This window comes from Mustela nigripes, chromosome 12 (genome assembly GCF_022355385.1).
Source record: "Mustela nigripes isolate SB6536 chromosome 12, MUSNIG.SB6536, whole genome shotgun sequence".
NCBI classification, from domain to species: Eukaryota; Metazoa; Chordata; class Mammalia; order Carnivora; family Mustelidae; genus Mustela; species Mustela nigripes.
In genome coordinates this window covers 57,855,678-57,880,841 of record NC_081568.1, presented here as the reverse complement: position 1 = coordinate 57,880,841, position 25,164 = coordinate 57,855,678, and the positions used below count along the sequence as shown (strand labels likewise).

Sequence of the window (25,164 nt, the reverse complement as noted above, 5' to 3'; positions counted from 1 at the left end):
GATTTGGGGTAAAGCCTAGACACAGGTGTTTTTAAAAACTCCCCAGATGACTCTTAACACAGTGCCTCGCTCATGGTAAACACTGAATGCAATGGTCATTGTTAGCATTTTGTTCATGATTATTATCATACTTTATACAGAGAGACTGAGGCCCGGAGGGGAGCGAGGATTTGGGTGGGATCACATTGTGTGCTGGTGAGAGAGGCAATTAGCACTCAAGGCTCCTGACCCCACCCCCACCACCCGCACACACAATAAAATACGTGATTATATATTCTATATATGTTATATACTTATGTATATGTATATATATCTTATACATAATAACCTAATGTTCCTGTACATAAAGTGGCACATAGTGGGTCCTCAGTAAATAGTTACTGAATTGAATTGCTCCATCCGCACTTGCTGGAGGGTAAGTATCTGTGCTCTGGGAAACTCCCAGACTAGACAGAGGAGGAAATGCGAACGTGGATTCAGATCTGGGGTTCATCCAGAAGATGCCCGCTGCAAGAGGTCTCTGTGAGGGTGGGGTTGGGGAGGCCAGGCCTCAGGGGAGCCCTAACCCACATGCCTCTCTCCAGGTGGCCACGGACAAGGACAATGGCATCCTTCTCTACAAGGGAGACAACGACCCCCTGGCGCTGGAGCTGTACCAGGGCCACGTGAGGCTTGTCTATGACAGTCTGAGCTCCCCACCCACCACGGTGTACAGGTAGGAACCACAGCGCCACCTGTCAAGGCACGAACCCCTAGAGGAGAAGCCAGGGGCCGCTCTGAAGCCTCTCCTCCCTGCCCGCCCCACGCCCCCCCCCCCCCTTCCCCCCCCCCCAGCTCCGGGGGGGGGGGGGGGGGGGGGGGAGGGGCTATGCTGGACGAAGAGGCAGGACGCTGGAGGAAGAGGAAGGCCGACCCCCGCGGGGAGATGACACCTCATTACCATAAGATAAATGGCCAGCTGGCTACTGTGCAGGAGCTCCTGCGCCAATGCGGATGAGGCTGCTTAATGAGCTGCCCTTTTCAAAATGTCATCCTAATCTTTTATTAGTTTAAGAAAGAAAACAGGGGGAGATTAGCTTGCAACTCAAGGGGAAGACATCCCAGAGCACGAGAGAGCAGGACTCTTCCTTAAGTGACTTTCAAACTGTTCTGAAGGATGGTTTTTCCCTAAACTTCAGTCTTTCCAACAGTCACCCTGATTTTTCTGTAAAACTATAAAAATACGGCGCATCAGCTGTCCTGTTCCATAGCAGGCCGCTTTACATCAGCTTTTAAATCCGCGACCTCTTCCCTTTCAGCTTCATCTTAAGTCATATCATTGGTGAAATCACAGATATGCTAGTTCAGTGTTAGTTTTTTTTCTACTCCTCAGTAAAATAAATACTAAACTAATAAGTTATTTTAGTTCTATTTTTGTAATTATTACAAAAATCACCATTAAAATGAGAAATATTTGTGTTACACCTAAAATCACATAAAAACTGCCGGTGGCAGGAGAGACATTTCTTGGGGGGAAAGCACGTATATGAGAGAGACCACATCTGGAGGCCAGCCTTCCCCTCTAGAGGCAGGCGCACGTTCACTGGGATTGGGGATGGCTAGCAGTTTACAGACTTTTTTCCCAGGAGCTAACTCAGTTATGCAGTCACAACTCTATACTGAAATCAAAATATTAAATACACCGAAGCAAAACTGTCCCCTGTCAGGGCTGAGAGGGGGCAAAGTTTCTTCCCTCATACTTACTCTCATGAAGGCCCCCAAAACAACTCCCAACAAGCCCAGCTGAAAACCATTGGTTTAAACCAGTGGTTCTCAAAGTGGGGTCCCAGAGCAGCAGCAGCCAGAAACTTGTCAGACATGCCCGTTTTCAGACCTCACCCCACACCTACTGACAAGCTCTGGGCTAGGGCCCAGCCATCAGTTTTAAGGAGCCTCCAGGTGATTTCAATGCATAAGTCTTGAAGTGGCAGCTTACACAGGAAGCTTTCCTGGAGGAAGAGCCTTTTGTGATGGGTCTTGAAGAAAGGGTGGAGTTTACATGAGCCGGGAGAGTAGGTGGGCGAGCCGGCCAGGAGAAGAGCAAAGACCAGCCTAAGGGACAGCTCAAAGGGCTGGACCAGACAGAAGGTGCACAGCAGAGGGTGGGTGGAGGGAATCCCAGGCAGGTTAGGACAGTGGGCTACAATGGACACCAGAAGAAGGAACTCACCTCAATGGCCTCAAGAGTTCCCTTAGAGTCAGGGGCTCCCAACGTCTGTGTTCTTGGAGCCACTGGTCATGGTCATGGGCCTGTGGTGTCAGACACATCTGAAAGCCTATATTTAAAACGGGTTTGTTTCCAAACAGTCTTCTCTGTGGCAGGACTGGTGGTGCTCCAGTAAAGTGCTCTTTCACACACTCTGGAAACGTCTCTTTCCTCCCCTGTGCACTGTACATAATCGCAGGATGCATTTTTGGGGGTGTTGTTGAGGGCTGGGGGTGCGAAGGTGTTTGACAAACTGAGCCTTGACTTGGGCATGTCTCAGACAGAAGTGTTGCAAAAGAACACCTCAGGAGAGGTTGGGCTCTGTCCGGAGCTGGGAGCCCATGCCCCACACTGACATGAGCTCTTAAGGGATCATGTTGCGGTGAGAATGCTGGAACCTTTTGCTAATGCCTGACTCAGGATGTGAGGAATGAAATGGGAAGCTAGAGAATTCTCTCCTACAGCCCTTGTCAGGGAGCCAGTGGGCTGAGGGTTAGTGCAGGGCTCCGGGGAGACCCCAGGCTCTTTCTCTTACCCCTGGGACAAACCCAATAAAGGATGCCCATGTCTAGGTCTGCGTGCCAAGCCTAGGGACAGACCCTTAGTGTCCTGCCACTCACAGTCCTAAAGGACCCAAGTCTCCAGAAATCCTGTATTTAAAATGGGTTTGTTTCTAGGCTTCTCGGAGGCAGCACCCACTGTGCCCCAGCAGTGTGCTCTTTCACTCAGTAAATATCTCCCAGATGCCTTATGTGGGCCGGGCCCTGGACTAGGTATGGGCAACACAGAGTTAAACAAAACACAATCCAGAAAAGAAGGCAGGTGTAGAAACAAGCAATAGTCACAGAAGCAGAATTGAATAGGTCTCCCAGAAGACATTGGTACATGCTAGGGGACATCGAAGGAGCAGACATTTCTGTTCAAAGAACCGGAGAAGGCTCCTGGAGGAAGAGGTAACATTTGAGCTCAGGCTGGAACTGGAGCTGACAAGCATTTCCACAGGCGGAGAAGTGAGAAGGCCCTGGGCAGGGGGAGACAGTGTCTCCCAGACCCCGTCTGCATGCACAGAAGCCATGCTTAGGGGCTGTAGTTAATGCAGAGCCCAGAGTCACTGTGGTGACCTCTGGCCACCTAGGAAGGCCTCCTCAGCCTCAGGGCCAGGGTGTCAAACCAAAGCTGATTTAATCAGGGGAATTGGCAGCTTGCAAAATTTTGCCCACTGAGGCCCCATGGACAGCCCCCAGAGTGAGAATGAGAAGTTAGCACCCCCAGCAGGGATTTGTAGGCTTGGAGCAGCTGCTTTCTGGGCCGCTTTCATGGGGGTGCCTGATTTTTTTTCATCTGCCCAGCTGTAGTCACAGGTGGGGGTGCTGTACTTCAAGGTCCTACCCTAGGCTCTAGGGCAAACACACAGTAAAGCCTGTCTGAGCCCCTACCTGCCCCAGAATGGGAACAGGCTGCGCTATTGCTGAGTTCTGAGACTTGTCAGAGGGAATTCGGGCATTATTTCCTACCAGCGAGGCCAAGGGGCCAAGTAAGGTAACAGACTTGGGAAAGTGGACTGTGGTAGCCTGGAGAGCAGAGGCTTTGTCCAAAGGGACTGCTGACCTCAGCTCCAGCAGATGCTGCCTTGTGGGAATGTAGATCATTAAGAGAAGCTAGAAACCCGGGCTTTCTATGTGAAATAGCTCAGTGTTTAAATGTGGGCCACAAGACAACTCTGTTTAGCCCACAGTGCAGGCTCCCTGAGTCTTAATTACCATAGTCCCATCCACTGCCAAGGTCTTTTTCTCCCTTGTCCCTCCGCACAAGTCCCGGGCAAGTGTCATCACTTTTATTTTAGGGATGAGCTGCATAATGCGCAGATGAAGTCTTTGGCCCGGTAGCACACAAGCCAGCAAAGTGGCGGAACAGAGAGTCAAATCCAGGTCAGGTTCCCACCAGAACCCACTTTTCCACCATGCTGGGGCATAACGGCCAGGACAAGAGAGAGAGAGAGAAAGACCATGCAGACACAGTCCAGGAGTTGGGGGGCAGGGCAGGGGGCTGGTGTCTCTGCCTCCTGGTCTTGATGTCTCCCGCTACCAATTAACGGAACTCCCAGGGACGATTTGGTCCTGTGAGGCTCTATCGCCACCTAGTGGCTACAACAGCATCCAGGTGAACATGCCCAGTACCTGGAGGAATGATGATGATTCATTTCATGGTGGAGTAGGGTCCTGTGGCTTGGGATCCTGGGTTTCAGTCTTGCCTCCACCACTTCCACTTTAAGACTGTGAACTGGACACCTTAAGTCTCTGAGCCTTAGGCCTCATCTCTAAAATGGAAAAAAAAAAATTGTACCTCTCCTCTGGGGGTTATTAGAGAATGCAGGTCAAGTGCTTAGCACAGAGTAGCACAGAGCATGTGCCTGCTATTGGTATTAAAAGCAGAAGAGGCGGCGCCTGGGTGGCTCAGTCAATTAAACACCTGACTCTTAATCTCAGCTCAGGTCTCTATCTCAGCTCGGGTCTTGATCTCTGGGTTGTGAGTCCAACTTGGCAAGGAGCCTACTTTAAAAAATGCAGAGGGAGGGGAGGCAGGCAGGAAGGATGGATGAAGGAAAGAAGGGAGGGGAGAAAGGAGGAGGAAGGAAGGAGGCGGGGAGGGAGAAATGCAGGGAAGGAAGGAAGGAAGGAAGAACGGAAGAGGGAGGGAGGAAGTAGAACTCGAAATGTCCTCCTGCCGTTCCCAGACAGGAGCCACCCAGCTAGCTCGGACATGCCCACGGCTCTCCACCTCCCACGTGGTGCTGGTGCCTCTGGCCCAGTGGCTACTGAGGAAGACTCTTGAGCCCAGTTGTCTCCCCTGTAATCCCTATATCTCTCTCCAGGAGACTAATTAATGGGGCTTGGAAACTTAGTAGGATCCTTTCTTTTAGAGTTAACAGCAGATAGTTTCAGGTTGCTTTTTGGGGGTTTTGTCTGTTTTACCCCACCCTTTTTTCTGAGAGCAGCAGAGCCATTTTTCTCATTTACTTCAAGGGCCAAGATTACCAAGGAGAAAACAGTGAGAGGAAATGGAGCCATCCTGATTTATGAGATGGTGGTGGATAATCAGAACCTGGAGCACCACCTACCCCAAACCTCCAGGGACCTGCAGTCTGAAAACCACTGGCTTTAGGCATCACCTCCAGGAAACCCTAACAGAGATGTACCAGGAAGGCATCCTATTAACCCAGGAGCCCCTACTGGCACAGGTTATGGGAGCTTTGGATTTGGAACAAGTCCTGACTTTGAACCTCACTTCTCCCACCTCCTAGCAATGTGTCCTTGGTTCCTTCCCTGTAAAATGGGGCTCATGAGTGCCTTCCTCAGAGATGGTTATTAGCCAGCGGAAACAGAAACCAAAAGCCCTGGGCCGCTGGAAGGTAGAAGAGCTCTTCTAGGGTCCATGAACCTGCTCCCCGACTCGGTCCCTCCTGCCACACCCAACTCCAAGCCCAGGGTCAGGGTGGGGGAGATCATCATTCTACCTTTGAATGCTTGCTAGGTATCAGGAACCATGTGCTGTCCATCCGAGCATGGTGAGGTCGACCTCTGTGCCATTGCTGGAGTGTGGAAATGGAACCTCAGGTCTACAGAGTGGTGGGATTTGCCCAAGGTACCTCAATTGGAAGGCCCATGTGAGAGCAGATCTCTCCAACACCCGAGCATGACCTAGCAGAAGACTATAGCCAGAGGAAGGAGCCTGCCTATGACTCCCCTTGTGGGAATCAGAGGAGGCCTTCCACAGACTCAAATGGCTAGGGCACTGGGGAGCCTAGCAGTTACTCAGGGGCAGGGGCGGGGGTGGCCTCACGTCCTCTCTGCTCCTGCGGCTCCTACCAAACCACTGTCTCCAGGCTGGGGCCCTCAGCGAAGGCATGCCAGGGCCTGGGCCAGCACGTGGAGCCCAGGAAGGAAGCAAGCGGCCAGGAAGGGGTTAGTGGCGTGTGTTTGTTCACTGTGTCTGTGTGTTTATAACAGCCGCCTCAGACTCCCTGAATTTTGGTCAGAAGGGAATGCCAAGACCACCCACCCAGAGCCATGGCCTCTCTACAGCTCCGTCTCTGACAGGTGGCTGCCCAGCGTTAGTCACATGGCTCGGGGATGGGGAGCTCATTCAGGACAACGTCAGTTTGCCAGATGGTCTGGGGACACAGCTGTATGTTTGTTTAAAAGCTGTTTGTTTGCATGTATGTTTAAAAGCTGCGTTAGGACTCCAGGTCGGAAGCTTGTAGTCTCCACACACGGGCCTCATTCCCCCCAACCCACCATCAACTCATCTTCGGGAGCACAGGTCTCAGCCTTTTCCTCAGTTCACTACTTAGAGCAGTTAGAAGCTACTGGAATTGAACAGCTCCATCTTCTTCTAACTTCCTGGCTCCCCATCACAAATGAGATCCTCCAGTGGACTCAGCTACCGCTCCACCCCTGTTGCCCTATTTCTGGACCTACCGGTACGCTGACATATTGGTCGTTTGGTTTGGGGAAGGCTGAGGAAGCGTGGGCTCTGTGAGTGTCTGTCCTGTTGGCCGCCGATCTCTAGCTCCTGGGACAGTGGGGCTCAGAGCAGACACCCAGTGGGTGGGAGACGGACGGCTGCAAGGGCAGATGACGGACGGAGGGTGGATGGCTGGGAGGCAAGAGAACGGTCATGATGGGTTTGGGGGGGTCCTGCACCCCTGCACATCCCCCTCAACCAGCCCTTTCTCCCAGAGATCATCAGCATGAGAGCAGGAGCCGCTAGTTTGCAGGCAATGGTGGGTTCCTGCTGCTGTTAACGGACCAGCCAATGCTACTGATGATGGTCACATTTTCCCAGTGATTTACAATCTGTAAAGCACCTTCAAGTACCTCCTCTGATTCGCTCATCACGCTAATTCTGTCAGGTTGTCCTCCCCCTGTTACAGATGAGGAGACGGAGAGCAGAGGGGTTCTGAGTGGTCACGGGGCCGCCAAGGAAGGGGCTAGGACAGTCTCCGCTTTCTCCACCCCACGTGAGCCTCTCTTCCCCCAAGTATTTTCCTCATCTCTCTGCTGAAACTCCCTTCAGTCGAAAAGGGCTGAGGAGGCAGCCTCTCCAGTCGGATGGCGGTGGTGAATGTGGAGGCTCCTTCTCCACTTGAGCGCTCAGAGAAAGAGTACAGTATTTCCACATGCCTGTCACCTGCGCTCAAGGCTCCCTCCCAGCCCCGACCAAGGATCAAATAGCAGAAAGAGCAGAACTTTGGGGTCAAAATTTTGCCTATGCATTCTCTTTTTGGAACATATTAGCTGAATGACTTCAGACAAATCCTTTCACCTCTCTGGGCCTCATTGGTCTGATCTGTGAAATGGGGTATCTGATGTCACTTGACAGAATGATGGTGAGGGTCCAAAAAGAGCGGAGAGCCATTCAGCACGATGCCTGGCTCTTGCACTTCCCTCCTGAGCCCTCACTGAGGGCTGCTGGGACTAAGGGAGGCAACACGGGAGAGGAGCGTATGTGTGGGCTTTAAAGCTAGATGGACCTCAGTGTACAGTCCTGCTCTAGTTGTGGGGACCTGGAAGCATTATTTGACCTCCCTGACCTTCTGTCTCCTTCTCTTTTTTAAAGATTTTAACTATCTATTTATCTATCTGTTTATTTATGAGGGGGGAGAGAGATTACCTATGGTGGGAGCAGAGGGAGCAGCAGACTCTGCTGAGCAGGGAGCCTGACGCAGGGCTTGGTCCCAGGACCCTGAGATCATGACCTAAGCCGAAGGCAGACGCTTAACTGACTGAGCACCCCCAGGCACCCCTCTTTCCTTGTTTCTGTAATGCTGTAAACATGTGAAGCAGTGTTGTGCGGTGTTCTAATCCACGTATGGTCAGCAGACTGCCGGAGGTGCAGGAGATGAATTAGATGCCACAAACTATTGACACTTTAATTGAGAGCCTTTATTTTTCATCCGTACTAGGAAAAATATAAATCACCCTGAAATATTCTTTTCCTGGGCAGGAGTCCTTAGAACAATGCTAGCTTTATATCCTTACTGATGCTTATGGGGGAAATGGAGCAACTGAAGAAAAACATGTTAATAATGTTTTAACATTATTAACATGTGGCATACCCTAGAGCAAATATTGAGAAGGCGGTCTGAGGATGAGTCTGCTTAACTCTATAAAATTCAAGAAAGAAATGCAAATAATATAACTGAATGCATGACATGGCCGTAGACTAGCTCTTGTACTGGAAAGGGGGGAAAGTGCTATAAAGATACTAGTGGATCCACTGAAAAATTAAAATCCAGCCTGAGTAGATACAAGTATGTTACCAATGTTAAATTTACCAAAGTTGAAAATTGCAGCTTGCTTCTGTAAGAGAATATCCATGTCCTTAGGAAATGCACACTGAGGCATTTTGGGATAAGGGAAAGGTATGCAACTTTTAAAGGATTCAGTGTATATATGTATGTACATCTGTGTGTATGCATGTCTATGGAGATAGATGGGTATGGAGACAGAAAATTCATGATAAAGCAAGTGGGGCTAATAGGAGAATCTATGGGTTTAAGAAGTATTCTCTGTACTGTTTCTACTTTTGCAACTTATTTAAGTTTGAAGTTATTTCCAAATGAAAAATACAAAATGCTCGGGATGCTGGCCAAGTTCATGGGCCAGTGCCTGGCTGTGGGAGGCACCCAGCAAACCCTCTGATTCTCGCCCCTTCTCTCCTGCCCAGTGTGGAGACCGTGAATGATGGGCAGTTTCACAGTGTGGAGCTGGTGATGCTAAACCAGACCCTGAACCTGGTGGTGGATAAAGGAGCCCCCAAGAGCCTGGGAAAGCTCCAGAAGCAGCCGGCAGTAGGCATCAACAGCCCCCTCTACCTTGGAGGTAAGGCCCTTTTCCTCTCCCATCCCCATCACCTCCCCCTCCCACCCACCCTCTGTGCTTGGGCACCCACCCCGGCCTACTGCCCGGGGTTCCCCTGATCTCACCATCCACTGCCAAAGCATATCAGGAAAGGCTTCCTGGAGGTAGTGACAACCAAGCTGATTACCCTAAAGGGTAAATAGGCAGATCATGGCGAGGAGGAGAAGGAGAAAATATAGGCCCCTTCTGGGGAACTACAAGTGGTTCAGGAGACAAAGATGATGGGGATGGTGGGGAAAGGTGAAGGTGGAAAGGGGTGGGAGGAGACGGGAGGTCAAATCCAGGCCCTAGCATCCACAGACTTCAGGTCACATTCCCTCTGCTCTGCCACCACGTCAAACACTGTGGGGCTCAGGTGACGTTATGTAGTACACGTTTGAGATGAAGGTCATACAAGGCCAAAAAGGAAGTAGCCATCTGTCTGGCAGAGCCTGGGCCTGAAATACGGCCCAGGGCCTGTAATCCTCAAAGGGTTATGTGCAAAAGAAAAAAAGTCACCAGAGCAGCTTGTGCAACAAAGAGATTCCCAAGGCCTCCCTGCCGAGGAGACCCCTCTGGAAGGCTCAGGAATCTGTTCTGTTCACAGCTGATCCAGGTGCCAGGGGCCCAGAGAAAGCCTTCCATCAAGAGCAGTCCCAGAAGGGACATAGTTTCTCCCCCACTGGAAATCCCCGAAGTTCCAAAGAGCAAGGCTGCTCCCCAAAACCCCTTATCTCCCAAACTCTAGCTCTCCCACCCTATGTTCTGTGGAGCCGAGGTCTGGTGGGGACATCAGAGGAATGGGATACACCCTCTGTCCCCTGCCTGGAGGGGGTGGTCCTCCTCTGTCCAGCAGGTGTGGCCCTGTGGCAAGCCAGACCTTCTATTTCTAAAGAAGTTTGAAATAAGGGTTGGGGGGGGGGAATTTTCTATACTTAAAATGATGGCAGCAAATTGACGTTTTTTAAAGAGTTCAAGTACAGGACAAAGGCTAGGAGCCCTCGTGTGGCTGTGGGCCCCAGCTTCGGTCCCTTCCCTCCATCTGAACAGCAGATGGTCAGAGCTGTGAGTACTCAACTCTGAGCACCCCGAGCCCTCCTTCAGGCTCGGAGGGGCTGGTGGGCAGGGGAAGGTCTTCAGGCAGCTCTCCTGGCACCCCTCCCACAGGCATCCCCACCTCCACGGGCCTCTCGGCCCTGCGCCAGGGCACAGACCGGCCGCTGGGCGGCTTCCACGGCTGCATCCACGAGGTGCGCATTAACAACGAGCTGCAAGACTTCAAGGCCCTCCCGCCGCAAGCCCTGGGAGTGTCCCCCGGCTGCAAGTCCTGCACCGTGTGCAAGCATGGCCTGTGCCGCTCCGTGGAGAAGGACAGCGTGGTGTGCGAGTGCCACCCGGGCTGGACCGGCCCGCTGTGCGACCACGAAGTCCGGGACCCCTGTCTGGGCCACAGGTCAGTGCCCTGCGAGCCCGGGCTCTCCACACGGACTCAGTCCCTGCCTGTAGCCCTTCCCTGCCCAAAAAGCGGCACTGAGGAAAGCTGGAAGGACTGTGGTCAGACGGTCCCCAGAACCCACGTCAGTGTGACTGCTCCAGCGGGCAAGAGCTCACACAGCCCACAGCAGGCCCCCCCTTAGAGACCATGTGTGAGGGCCTTGCTGAGAGCACCTATCTCCGTCAAGTGGAATGACGGTGAGTTTCAGCATCAGTGTCTCCATCTCAGAGATGTGGGTAAGACTATGTGCAGCATCAAAGCCGCAGAGGAGAGGGGATTGTAGAAGGTAAGAATGATGTCAGGTGTAAAGCACTTATCCCCTTGCCTGGCACTGCTGCAGGTGGGTGGGAGGTGCTGGGGGGAGGGGATGTACACTAGTGATGTTATCAATTAAGCTGCCAGAGCAATTACAACATTTAGAGAACGCTTAGCTGCTTCAGAGCAAGTACCTGCCACTTGGAGAGGGGAGTTGGCAAGCCAGCCAGCCTCGTGGCCACAGCTGGCAGCTGACTTGGCACGATCTGAGCCTCCAGCAGGTCGGATGCTGCTGCTCAGCCCCTGAGCTAGCAGAGGGCAGACTATGGGATGGAGAAGACCTACAAGGACCCACTCTGAGCCTGGGCCTTGGCTGTGGTGGACAGAGAAAACCTCTGCAGTGCTCTGCCTTCCCCTTTCTCATTCTGTCCTCTGCCAACAGCTGCAACCGCGGGAAATGTGTGCCAGCTGGGACCTCGTACGTGTGCAAGTGTGCAGAAGGCTATAGCGGGGCCACGTGTGATCACAAGAATGACTCCAACGCCTGTTCTGCCTTCAAGTGTCACCAGGGACAATGCCATTTCTCCGATCGAGGGGAGCCCTTCTGCCTGTGCCAGCCTGGCTTTAGTGGGGAGCACTGCGAGCAAGGTGGGTTCACTGTGCGCAGGGGAGGGGGACTGGAGGCGGCCATGGGAGGCAGAGCTAGACCGTGGATCCAGACTGCCAACAGTCCAGTTCCCGCCCAGAGGCTGCGTGCTCTTGCACCTTCATCGTGAAAATGTGGGAACACCCTCCCTCTCTGAAGCAGTTGTCCACTGCGGTGTAACTAGCCCCACAAACCCCGGGGATCCAAGCCCTCCTCCTTCCCCTCCTCCGTGACCTTGACCCGTGGAATTTGTTCATTTTGAAATAAGCTCAAAAACAGGGAAATTAAAACTGAACTGTTATTAAAATTCAAATCTACCTCCCCCAGGAGGGCTTTTTTTTCCTGCATGGTAAAAAAGAAGTCTTCCTCCCTGGGCCCAGATTTCTAGGCAGACCCCTCGGTCTCTAAAGCACTCTCACATTTATACCTAGTTGCAATACTATTCAAGCAAAACAGACCAAGTTTTGAAATTTTTTATTTAGAAATATATTTTGAAATAATCTGAGATTTAACAGAAAACTTGTCAAAAAATAGCATTCACACTCCTGTCAACAGATTCCCCAATGACCATATTGCCACATGGGCTCTCGCCCACCACCCCGCATTGTACACACAGGCACTAATGTGTAATTTTTTTTTTAATTAAGAGCTTGTTACATCATGCTTACCAAAATTCATTAAAATGAATAGAAACCTTTCTCCTTCAGTCTCCCCTGAGGCTCATAACCTGTGAGCAGTAAGAAGAACAGGGAAATGGGTCACCGTCTTCCAGACGAGGAGAGTGGCTCAGGGATGACCAGTGTCTTGACCAGGCTGCAGGGCTGGGGGTCTAAGCTCCTCCTTCTCCTCGGGGCCTTGCTTTAGACCTCCTCCTAGTGTCCACACAGAGAGTTTGGCTGGGCGTGGAAGATTCAGGCTGTTATCGGGGCTCATTAACTCCTCATTCAGCTCCCCCCTCCACGGCAGGTCCCCCAGACACAGCCCTGGGCTACATCCAACGCCTTGCGCTGTTCAGGTCTGTAGCCCCCATCTCAGTTTATTCTTACCACGCATTCACTTCGGGGAGGAGAGAATTAGTATCTCAATCTATACCAGTGGGCACGGGGCAAAACTAGAGACTTCCTGGTTTTTGGCAAAGCCAGAAATCCCAGTATTTAATTGATCTTGTGGGGTTTTTAATGGTGACCTTTAATTTGGTTTCTAAGTCTAGGTGGCACAATCAAAATCTGGGGCCAGGATTTAGCCTGTAGCCTACTACTTGGCCACATCTACTGTGGTGTCTGAGTTCCTTGAAGGAAAGGACAGGGCCTGCTTTTGTCACCAGGAAATGCTCAGGCCTTAGTTGTAAATCTAGCAGCAAGGTAGGCGCAGAAGAAGCACTCCGTATTTGTGCAACAGCTGCATGTGGACAGGCAGGTGGAAGAACGCGTGAAGTACAAAGGGTCTTCAGGCGACCAAGGTTCGCGGACAGCCGGCCCAGGAATGGCCCCCGGCCGGTCATCTGTACCACCCAGGCCCTGACCTGGCCTCTTCTGTCCCCTGCAGAGAACCCATGCCTGGGGGAGGTGGTCCGAGAGGTGATCCGCCGCCAGAAGGGCTATGCCTCATGTGCCACGGCCTCCAAAGTGCCCATCATGGAATGTCGTGGGGGCTGTGGGCCCCAGTGCTGTCAACCCACCCGCAGCAAGCGGCGGAAATACGTCTTCCAGTGCACCGACGGCTCCTCATTCGTCGAGGAGGTGGAGAGACACCTCGAGTGCGGCTGCCGCCCATGTTCCTAAGGCCGACTGCCCACCTGCCCCCCCACCACTCAGACTCCAGCTTCGTGGGGCTGGGACAGCCATGTGGGACCCCCTTAAGATTTGAGGTGAAGAAGTAGAAGCTGGAGAGAAAGCAGAAGAAGAGAATATTAAGTATATTGTAAAATAAACAAAAAATAGAACTTATTTTTATTATGGAAAGTGACTATTTTCATCTTTTATTATATAAATATCACACCGTCTGAGTATATGTACCATATAGTGAGTTATTTTTACCAAGTCCTGTGTATTTGTTGTGGTTTTTATAAACAGCTGTTAAAATTTTTAAGAAAAAAGACTAATAAAAATTTTTTAAAACAAAAGGATAAGAATAAAGAAGTGATAGCCTGTCGGAGAAGAAAGAAGGAAGTTTTTATGCTGATGAAACAGTATCGTGTCAGCAGAAACCAAGACCTGCTTACTGAGCTCAGGAAAAGGAATGATAAGAGGAAGAGAAGGAAAAGATTTTTCTTTGTTTCTTCTTACTTTTAATGACTCTCTTTTTCTTCCCTAAAAGCACCCAGCTTTTAAGTCCTGGTTGCCGAAGGCCATCCTTCCAGGAAAAGCCGCTGCACCCTGGCCACCTCCGCCTCACAGTCGCTGCTCCCACCTGCCCCAGGCCACCAGCAGGTTCTGAAACCTCCTGCAGACCCCCCTTCTCCCTCCTGGCTGGCCCTCCCTGCCACTACAGGGTTGTTGGAAACTCTGCCACAGGCTTCATCTGAGCCTGCTTTGCCAAATTTTAAAACACCGCCTCTTTCCCTGCCCCTCTCCAGGTGAGTCAATGGAAGGGGTCAATGACATCTCCTCAGGCCCCATCCACTGGCCCTTCCTTTGAAAGTTCTGAACCATCCTTTTCTCTCCAGCCCATTTCACATTGGAATGCAGGACTAGAGGAACAGGCAGCCAGGGCTAGGGGGATGAGGAAGGCCAGGAGCCCAGACTGCCCACAGCCCTGGTAGATGTCCAACTCTGGAAAGTGCTGGGAGAATCTGGCTATGGGACAAACAAGCCTCTGCCACCTGATCCTCCAGACCACCCTCATGAGCTGTCATCACAACGCCCTGCCCATCTGCAACACTTTCCAACACATATCGGTGCTGCACCTGTTTTCATCTGTGCCATCCCTGCTCTGTGCGATTCCTGCTCCCTTAAGAAGGGTAAAGCCATATGGCCCCATTTCACAGACAGACACGCCTCTCTCAAGCTCTGTATCTGGCCTGAAGCTATATATCTGATAAGTAGAGGAGCCAGACTCAAAGCTCTGGGTTCCTTCTCTAAATAGCATAACCATAAGAAATTCACAGGTAGCTCATCAGACAAGCCCTACCAGGAAAAGAAAGTAGATGTTCTTTACTACTATTTTTCCTGCTTGTGTTTCAGTCTGGTTCTGTTCCCCCAGTATCCAGAAAGCTTCTAGACAGAGTTATAGATCAGGGGATGTGAGCAAAGGCAGCTCACCCAATGGAGATTTGCCCCTGTCTGTCAGCTCCCTCAGACTAGTACAGGCGCTCAGGGTCTCAACTGCTCAGCCCAGTGCCTTGTCTCTCACTCATCCCTCCTGCCCCTTGGGAGCCTCCCCTGCAGCAGTGTGAGGGAGGGCGATGTGGAACTCAGAGGACCTTCCAGGATGGAGCTTCCCCAGAGGAGCTCCCCCAGAGGAGCCTAGTGGTTCTGTGAGGACCAACAGTGGGCCAAAGGGTCCAAGAATCAAGAGAGAGGCAGAAAAGGGAGACGGAAGAGCACAAGGCAAGTGGCAAACAAGGAGGGAAGGAGAAAAGGAAAGAAGGGATGGTGGGGGGACAACAGAAGGAAGAAAGGGACGACCAGGAGGAGGGGAAAGGAGGGAGAAATAAGATGGAGGAACTTCAGGCAAGGGTTCAAGCAGTCAGAGCCAAGTATGGCAGGCTAGAACACGGACCCAGCCGGGTTTTTAAGCAGGGGACTAGTAAGACAAGGTCTGTTTTAGGAAGAGAACTGGTGGCAAAGATGAGACAGTCTTGGAAGAGGAGAGAGCACTCTGCCACCCAAAATGGCTCTGGGGGCTTTACCAGTTGTTCACTTGAGTTTGTTGTAGCTAAACAATGCTGCTTTCCAGATAGGTCCCAAAAGTCTTTGCGGTAGCTCCAGAGTCCTAAAAGGGGTATGCTGAGATCTCCCCAGTACCGTTCCCCATCCCTCATGCCTTCAGTCCACCTCACTCACACAGGTAAACCCTAGGCTTCTTCTACCACCAACACCCCCAGCTAGCCTCTCTCCATGCGACATGAGCCCACTCAGCCTGCCGTCTTGAGAGCCATGCCCCAGGGTCCCTGACTTTCTGGGAAGACTTAACAGGCTGCCAGCTTTCCCTCTGCCACCCCCAAGGAATCCAAGCCCTGCCTCTGCCAGCCATGTCCTGCACCTACTCCCAAGCCCAGCTGCAGTCAACCAGGGTCTTAGTGGGGCTTGAGGGTAATTTTGAGACTTCCCCTCAATTTTACAAGCCCTGACTTTATGAAATGCCTAATCCAAGATTAAGAAAATGCTCCCCAAAAGGAAGTTTCTCTAACAAATGCAGATTAAAATGTTCTTATTTCAACAGCTTAATTCTAGTCCCCCAGAGCAGGAAGAGGTCAGTCAGGTAACTTGCATGCTTAAAAGTATGGTTCGGTGTTTGCGTGTGGGGACGGGCATATGTGAAAGGGGGCTTGGGCTCTGTTTCCTCCTGAGCAGGATTCAGGGGAAGGAAGAATCCCTTTGACTCAACCAAGGGACCCTAAAGTGGTTATGAGATGATGTATTTAAAAGCTCTTTGTAAAGTGTAAACTAAAAATCTTTCATGTAAGCTGTTACTGCTTGGTTGTTGCTGTGATTGACATGCCAACAGGCCCCATGGAGAAGATGGCTTTGCGTTTTCAATTTCAGAAGGGAACCGGAGTCTAATGCTTCAGAAAGAGGATAGGATAAGGGACAGAGGGGCAAGGAAAGAGAGGGAGATTTCCTGGGGCCAGGGAAAGAGGAAATCCCCCAGAATGACCCTTAGGAACCTGGGAATGGCCAGGCGTGGGATGGAGCTAACCTCGCCTTCCACCAGATACAAAGCTTCCATCAGATTGAGCCCTACGGCCAAGCAGCCCCCCACCACCTTTGCTGGGAGGAGAAGCCTCTAGCCTAAGTGAACCTGCCCCTCAAAACTCACAGGTATCAGAGCTCAAGGAATCCGTGGTGAGGGATAAACCTGAGAATCAGAGAAAGGGAGTGTCTAAACCAGAGACCAAGATCATCCAACAAATTAACACCACAGGCAGGAACAGACTCAGGTGTCTACCCAGGCCATCATTCTTCCTGCAGCTCCACTGTGAGCACAGGGAGAGTGAAGGTTGATACAGACCCTGTGATACCTTCTAGGTGGCCAGAAAAGTATCCTTTCCCCACAACAGATGGGTGATGGCTGGGAAGCTGGGGCAGTGCCGGGTTTGGGGGGCACTTATCCATATGTTCCAGTCTGGATTAGACGGTACCAAAGGAAACACTTGGGGAAAGTGGGTAAGAGACGCCCCCTAGCCAGAACAAGCAAAGACAGAGTAGGGCACTTGGCAAAGCTTATTTCTCTAATTCTACAATAGGTTCTAAGGGAAAAAAAAACAAAAACAAAAACAAAAAAAAAAAACTTTTAAGATGGTTTTTATAAAACAGTGTTATAGTGCCACTTCACCATTATGGGATAAATAATGTGCATTTTTTGATTCAACAGACTGTCATTATCTGATATCATTAAAATAAATGAATGAGTCACAGGAGAGCTGAGCTATGTGATGTTCTTATGAATACCACAAACTCAGCCCTTCTCCCTGGGTGTGTGTTTTATTTTTATTCCTGACCTTCACTCCCTGGGGCAAAGATTACTACATTCATGGGGTTTGGACAAGTCTGGTGTGGAGTTAATGAAAATAATTGGTCTCCTGAAACATGAAGTGTGGAAAAAAGGATTCAGAGGTCTCTAGAGACATGGGGGAGAAGGCCCAACACATGGCTTGAGGTCTGCAGGGTGTGTGATTTGTATGGTCACAGACTGGGTGCCAAGGGGCACAGGGGAAGAAGCCACTCCAGGGCAGAGAACATTCAGTAAGATGTGGAAGAAGACTGGTCCTGGGCACTCTAATGCCTAATTAAACCCCCTCTTTTATTCATTCCTTCCCAAGCATTTATTCAACATCTACTATGTGCTAGTCCTCATCTAGGCATTGAGGACAACACAAAGATGATCAAGACAAAGTCCTTGTTCTCCTGGAACTTAACATTTTTTTAAAGATTTTATTTGTTTATTTGACAGAGAGATCACAAGTAGGCAAAGAGGCAGGCAGAGAGAGAGGGGAGGAAGCAGGCTCCCTTCTGAGCAGAGAGCCCGATGCAGGGCTTGATCCCAGGACCCTGGGATCATGACCTAAGCTAAAGGCAGAGGCTTAACCCACTGAGCCACCCAGGTGCCCCTGGAACTTAACTTTCAATTGAGTGTCAAACAAATAAGTAAAGACATCATATAATATTAAACACACACACCCGAGTTGATAGGACCAAAGAGCTGGGGGTACTTTCCATGGTGAAATCAAGGAAAGCTTCTCTGAAGAACTGGGACCTGGGGACAGGTGAAGTACCAAGAAACATAAAGAGGAAGCCTGACCCCACAGTACTTACTAGATAACTGGCCCCATGCAGTTGGAATCTGAGTGAGAGCCCAAGCATCTTAGGAGGCCAGAGGCGAAGACGTGGGTGAGCAAGCACAAAGAGTGGGATTGTAGGTGAAGGAAGAAGTCACCCTTCAGCTTCCCAGCCCTGAGGAATCCTTGGGAGCACATGGCCTTTCTAAATGAAGAATGCCATAGGTCTGGAGGCCACCACCAGCTGACTAAAGGTCACTTTTGCTTTCCTAGCAGATAGCCCTGCACTTCTGTGAAGAACACCATTGGGAGCAAGACAATGGGAGGCAGCAGATGCACCAAGTGTTGGAAAAGCACCCAGGCCTGTTGTTCCTTCTTCCCGTGGTATTTCCAGAGCAAGACATGGCCACACAGGCCGGGGTGGGAGGCACTGAGCCTCCATTAAGATGCCCTTAATATTAGCTTCAAAGCTTTCTGTGTCAAAGAATCTAAGATGGAAGTGGGGAGTAGATTTTGTGCTGATGCCTCCTAGACCAGGCTGCCCGAGCATCTCTGCCAGGAGGAGCTGCTGGCCAGGAACCAATAGCCTCCACCTTCCAAGCTTAGACCAAGTAGCCCCTTCTCCCAGGGATCCTGTCAAATTCCCTTCTGTGTTAACTGCAGAGTTTCTCAACTGGGAGAGATTTTGCCACCAAAGGAGGCATGTGGCAATGCCTAAAGACAGTTTTGATTGTTTGACTAGGGCAGGGGGAGTGCCTGGGATGCTGCGAGCATGCACAAGACAGCCTCCACAACAAAGCAGCAGCCCGCCAAGGAAGGGATCAGTAGTCTTAAGATTGAGAAACCCTGTCTGGGTTGCAGATCCTTCCTGCAAGACCTGAATGGAATCATTTATAAATGAAGAAGAGGGTGAAAGTGCTCAATAGGCAATGAATAGTGGCCTCCTCAGGGGAACCTGGTCCCTTGGTGCAAATACATAGCAGGCTGGTGGTCTGTCCTTGTATTTAGAACACAATTATCGATGGGAAATGGGCTGCGACAATTTCCAGCAATGAGGTGCTACCATCATGCTTCCTTTGCCACTCTGTCCTTACTACAATCATGGCAAACGGGTGCAGAACAATGGATTATGGACTTGTTATGCTTAGGTGAAAGATATAAAATATGGTGGAGCAGGAGGCATTCATCTTTGGACCTGCCACTGGCAAAATAAGATTTTAAAAAAATGAGGTTTCTATTTCCTGGAACTCTACCCTTCAGCTAGGCTCCTACAGGAAGAACAGTGAAAGTTATCAAATCAAAACATGAGGACTGTGGATGTGTCTATGGAATGTCAAAGGTGAGTGCAGAAAGTATAGGTCAAAAGTCATAAGCAGCCCGACTCTAAGATGGGATAAGGGATGTTGGACAAACTCCCAGTAAAGATGGCAGGATTAACTCATTGTCAGAGTAACCTTGCTCACTCAAAATAATCTTGGAAATTGCTGCAGGGATAGGAGAGGCTCTCAGCACCTGACCAGAGCTCTGTAAATAGACCTTGCAAATGTCCATGTTTGCAGGGGTACTAGAGGTGAGGCAGCCTTGAGAGCAGGACTGGAGGAAGGTCTAAATGGTAAGTGAGGAAGGTCTAAGTGATAAGTAAGCAGGCCTCCATCTGGCTCCAACTCCACTGGCCCTAAGGAGCTCCACATTCTCTCCCCTATTTGGCTGTTTGACTTTGGAAATATCACTGTGAGTTTCGGATTCCCCTTCTAAAAATTGAGGATGGCAATACATCCAAGGATGGCATAAATCTCTAAAAATTATAAGTGGCAAAAAGCAATTCAGATTAAGCCACAAGAAGAATATGTTGGCTCAAGTCATTGGAAAATCTAAGATAGTTCTCACTTCATCAGACAGAGATGTGCATATCCTAGAGCTCATACAAGGTCATAACGGCTCTGGGTCTCTCACACATACTTGGCTTTCTTCTGCATGGGCTTCATTCTCAGGAAGGCCCTCCTGGGGAGTTGGCAAAGTGACTCTCAGCCATTGCATAATCAAAGTAGTACATACTACTAATTTCAAGTCCAGGAGAAAAGGGCTTTTTTCCAATAATCCGAGCAGAGTCACTGCCAGCAGAGTCACTGTCTCTGACAGGCCTGGATTCAGGCAAATGTCCACCACCGAACCAGACATTATGGGCAAAAGAATAAGATTCATTCATTGGCCAAGCCTGTATCACATGACCATCCCTGGAGCCAGAAACAGGTAGTCGAAGGTGAAGACAAGTGTTTCCCCAAAGAAAATAAGTAATAGATGCTGGGTGGGCAAAAATGGCATATAGAAACTACTCACCACAAGGAATTATTTAGAAGAAGATTTAAAAGATTTAGAAGATTTTTTTAAATTTAAGAAATCTAAGAAATTTTAAAAATTATTTAGGGATGCCTGGGTGTCTCAGTTGGTTAAATGTCTGCCTTCAGCTCAGGTCATGATCCCAGGGTCCTGGGATCGAGTCCCACATAGGGCTCCTTGCTCAGCAGGGAGCCTGCCTCTCCCTTTGCCTGATGTTCCCTCTGCTTGTGTTCTCTCTGACAATTTTTTAATAAGATTTTATTTATTTATTTTAAAAAATGACAAGTTCCAGTTCAAGGTGGTAACACAGGAAGGATCCTGAACTCCTCGCTTCCCACAGACAACAAATCTACAGCTACATATGCAACAGTTTCTACAGAAAGAAACCTAAGAACTCGTTGACCCACTCCTTCACATTGGGTGAACCAGAAAAAACCCACATCAAAACCAGTAAGGAAAGGCCAAGACACAATCTGTTCATAAATGCCTTGGCACAGAGACCCACAGTCAGAAATAAATTAATAACCCTGAGTTTCTCATTGAGGAGTGAAGGGTTTGAATCCCACATCCCAATTTTTAAGACCTACACTTCAGAAGTGAGCCCCCAAAACATCCAGCTTTGAATACAAACAGGGCTTGCATCCCTAAGACCCACAAAGCTATAGCAAACTGAGGAACAGTTCTTAAAAGCCTGTGGATTCACCCACCCCAGAATACAGCACAAAGGCAGGAAAGCAACCAGTTTTTCTGTATATAAAGCTTATCTTAAAGCATCTGATTTACCACACATAAACTCTCACATACCACACATATACTCATAAACTCTCATATACCACACATATACTCTCCAAAGACAGAGGCCAGTAGATGCTATCTTTGCCCTCTCCCTCTGCCTGCATCCAGTTCACCAGTATCTACTGGAAAGGAGCTTGTGTACCCATCTGGCACCCCGGTTTTGTGGCTGCCACCCAGGGAAAAACTCTTGACCACGTGACTCTGGTGGCCCATGGGGCTTACACAGATTGATAAAGACTTCTGCACGGCTATACTCCACAGCATAGTGGGGAGGCAATAGACTGAGGTACTCAGGGTTTCTACAAAAAAGGCCAATTACTTTATAACTTCAGCCTCAGGGACCAGCGCCTAATTAAACACACATCTAAGAGTTGACTACAATGTTCTACAGAGACCCAGGAGGAAAGGTGCTATCTTCACACTCTCCCCAGTGTGCTTCAGACTACTGGTGTCTCCCAGAAAGGAGCTTGTGCACATGTCAGGTGCCCTGTCTTTTTGTGGCTGCCTCCCAGGGAATGACCTGTGGTCACCCCTGGCTCACGTGGCCAACAGGGCTGATACTATCAAAGGGCTGAAAGTAAGAAAACTGCCAACAAGGGTGCCTGGCTGGCTCAGTCGGAAGAGCAAGTGACTCTTGATCTCAGGGTCATGTGTTCAAATGCCATGGTGAGGGTAGAGATTACTTAGGAAAATAAAGTATTAAAAAAAAGAAAACCTGCCAAACAAGAATACTCTACACAACAAAGCTATTCTTCAGAACTGGAGAAATAAAGTTTTCCAGGTAAGCAAAAGCTAAAAGGAATTCACTACCACTAGACTGACTTTACAAAAAATGTTAAAGAGCCTCTTTAAGTGCGAAATAAAGGGTACTAACTAGTAACAGTCAAACATCTAAAAGTATAAATTTCATTGTTAAGCGTGAATATAGGGAACTCAGAATAAACTGATGTTGTAAAGATGGTGGGTTAATAACATAAATTAGTAGGAAGGTTAAAAGACAAAAGGAATTTTAAAAACGCTAAAACCATAATAAATAGATACACAGGATTTAAAAAATGTAAATTGTGACATCAAAACCATAAGACATGGGGGCAGCAGGGAATAAATATGTGTAGCTTTAGAATGTATTCAAACTTTTTTTTGAAAAAATTTATTTATTTGACAGAGAGAGAGATCACAAATAGGCAGAGGCAGGAAGAGAGAGTGGGAAGCAGGTTCCCCACTGAGCAGAGAGCCTGATGTGGGGCTCAATCTCAGGACCCTGAGATCATGACCTGAGCTGAAGGCAGAGGCTAAACCCACTGAGCCACCCAGGCACCCCTTCAAACTTTTTTTTTTTTTTTTTAAGATTTTATTTGAAGGAGAGAGAGTGAGTGAATGAGAGTATGGCAAGTGAGGGAGGGTCAGAGGGAGAAGCAGACTTCCCATGGAGAAGGCACTCCAGGATCAGGACTTTAGTTAGCCAAAGGCAGATGCTTAACTGACTGAGCCACCCAGGGGCTTGAAACTTAAACGATAAATCATTTTATATAAACCTCAGGGTAACCAGAACAAAAACCTACAGTAGACAGAAAAAAGTTAAAGGAATCTAAGTATAATGTTACAGAAAATCATCAAATCACAAAGGAAGAGAGCATGAGAAAAAGGAATTACAAAACAGCCAAAAAACAATTATCAAGATACCAGCAGGTATCAATAATTACTTTACATATAAATGGACTAAATTCTCTGACCAAAAGACAGAATGGCTGAATGAATAATAATTTTTAAAAATCCCATCTATACAGTGTCCATGAGAAACTCACTTCAGATGTAAAGACACACACAGACAATGCAAGAATAGAAAAAGATTTTCCAAGCTAATGAAAACCAAAAGAAAGCTAGAGTAGCTATACTTCTAACTAGACTAAGACTTTAGACAAAGACTAATGAGAGACAAAAGAAAGTCATTATACAATGAAAAAGGGGTATATCAAACAAGATCTAACATTTGTGTAACTGCACAAAACAATGGAGCATCTAAACATACAAAACAAATATTAACAGACATAGAGGGAGAAAAAGTCAGCAGCACATTAATGACTGGGGACTTTAATACCTCACTTTCATCAATGGATATATCATCCAGAGAAAATAAATCAGAAAACATTGGCCTTAAATGTCACCTTAAACCAAATGGACTTAACAGACATACAGAACATTCCATCGTAAAGCAACAGAATATACATTCTACTAAAGAACACATGAAACATTTTTCTGAACAGATCACAGTTTAGGTCACAAAACAAATCTTAATAAATTTAAAAAAAAACTGAAATTACATCAAGCATCTTTTCCAACCTCAGTGGTATGAAACTAGAATCAATTACAAGAAGAAAATTAAATTCCCAAATCTGGAAGTTAAACATGCTACTGAACAAACAATAGGCCACATTAGAATTCTAAGAAATCAAAAAATACCTTTGAACATATGAAATTGAAAATATGCCAAAACTTAAAGACACAGTGAAAGCAGTTCTGAGAGGGAAGGTCATGGCAATAAATGCCTACATTAAGAAATAAGAAAGATGTCAAATAAACTTTTATACCACAAGGAACTAGGAAAAGAAAAATCAAGCCCAACATTAGTAGAAAAAAGAAAATAAAGATCAGAGCAGAAATAAATACTATAGAAACAAACAAAAAAAACCATTAAAATGTATTAAACTAAGAGCTGGTTTTTTAAAAAAATAAATAGTTAAACCAAAATAGGCTACCTTTAGCTAGACTCACCAAGAGAAAGACCAAGGACTCAAAATGAGACATGAAAGAGGGGATGTTACAACTGATACCACAGACATACAAAGGATCACAAGAGGCTACTGTGAACAATTATAAGCCAACAAATTGAACAACCTAAAAGAAATGGTTCAAATCCTGGAAACGTACAACCAACAAAGACTGTAACAAGAAGTAGAAAATTTTACCAGACCATGAATGAGAGTAAGGAGACTGAATCAGTAATCAAAAACCTCCCAATAGACAAAAGTCCAAGCCAAAATAATGTCATTGGTAAATTGTACCAAACACTTAAAAATAGCAGCAATCTTCCTCAAACTCCAAAAATAGAAGAGGATGGAACACTTCCAAACTCATTTTATAAGTTGGCATTACCCTGATACTGAAACCAGACAAGAATACAAGAAAATTATGCATCAATACTTCAGATGAAAATACAGAATTCCTCAACAAGATAGTAGCAAACCAAATTCAAAAATACATTAAAAGGATCATACAAGGGACACCTGGGTGGCCGAGTCAGTTAAGCATCTGTCTTTGACTCAGGTCATGATCCCAGAGTCCTGGGATCGAGTGCTGCATCAGGCTCCTTGTGCAGTGGGGAGCCTGCCTCTCCCTCTACCTGCCACTGCCCTGCTTGTGCCCTCCCTCTCCGACAAATAAATAAAACCTTAAAAAAAAAAAAAAAAAGGAGGAGGAGGATCATACAAAAGGAACATCACCAACATGGAGACTTAAGTCATTCCTGACTTTGCTGCTTATCACAGGGAAAACAACTAAAAACTATTTGTAGAAGAGACACCACCTAGAAAGTGGGGGTGGGGCTAAAGCATCCTCTGGCACCCAAGACCAAGACGGACAACATTAGAAGGGTAAGAAAGGTGGTTACATGCTGATTGCACTGTCCCTTCCCCAGACCACTGCAACACACATCAAGAGGTCTCCCCAGAGCCTACATTTCCTCCAGTAGGAAAAGAAAACCCAGCATGAAGATCTGCTCTCCCCTACATTGTGGGCTCATTCTTGGGAACCCCCACTCTGGTCTCATACCACAGGAATTTCAAGAGAATGTGCAAGCACTGACCACTGGTAATATGACTGTGAAGTAGAAAGGGGAAGGGACCTGCAGCAACCAGCACTCAAATCTTGGCAGACCAACTTCCTACAGTGCCCAAATGGATGTCCCATCCAGCACCTCTGCTGATGTGCAGAGCCAAAACGGTAGCAAAGTCTGACAGAGACCTCAGCAGGGCATAGGTCTGCCTGATTTGG

The 25,164-nt window shown here is 48.4% G+C and overlaps 1 protein-coding gene across 2 annotated transcripts in view; it reads left to right on the top strand.

Moving 5' to 3' along the window:
* Window positions 1-17,124, top strand: part of SLIT3 (slit guidance ligand 3) — a 589,038-nt gene extending 571,914 nt beyond the window's left edge. The window contains exons 32-36 of one of the 2 annotated variants that reach the window (XM_059417324.1): window positions 585-715; window positions 8,975-9,129; window positions 10,315-10,600; window positions 11,340-11,545; window positions 13,860-17,124. In XM_059417324.1, the coding sequence (XP_059273307.1) occupies window positions 585-715; window positions 8,975-9,129; window positions 10,315-10,600; window positions 11,340-11,545; window positions 13,860-13,873 (792 nt within the window). In that variant the 3' untranslated portion in view covers window positions 13,874-17,124. Of the gene's footprint in view, window positions 1-584; window positions 716-8,974; window positions 9,130-10,314; window positions 10,601-11,339; window positions 11,546-13,088; window positions 13,584-13,859 lie in introns of those variants that run through there. The other variant, XM_059417323.1, reaches the window with a different exon arrangement.
* Window positions 17,125-25,164: the final 8,040 nt, after the last annotated feature.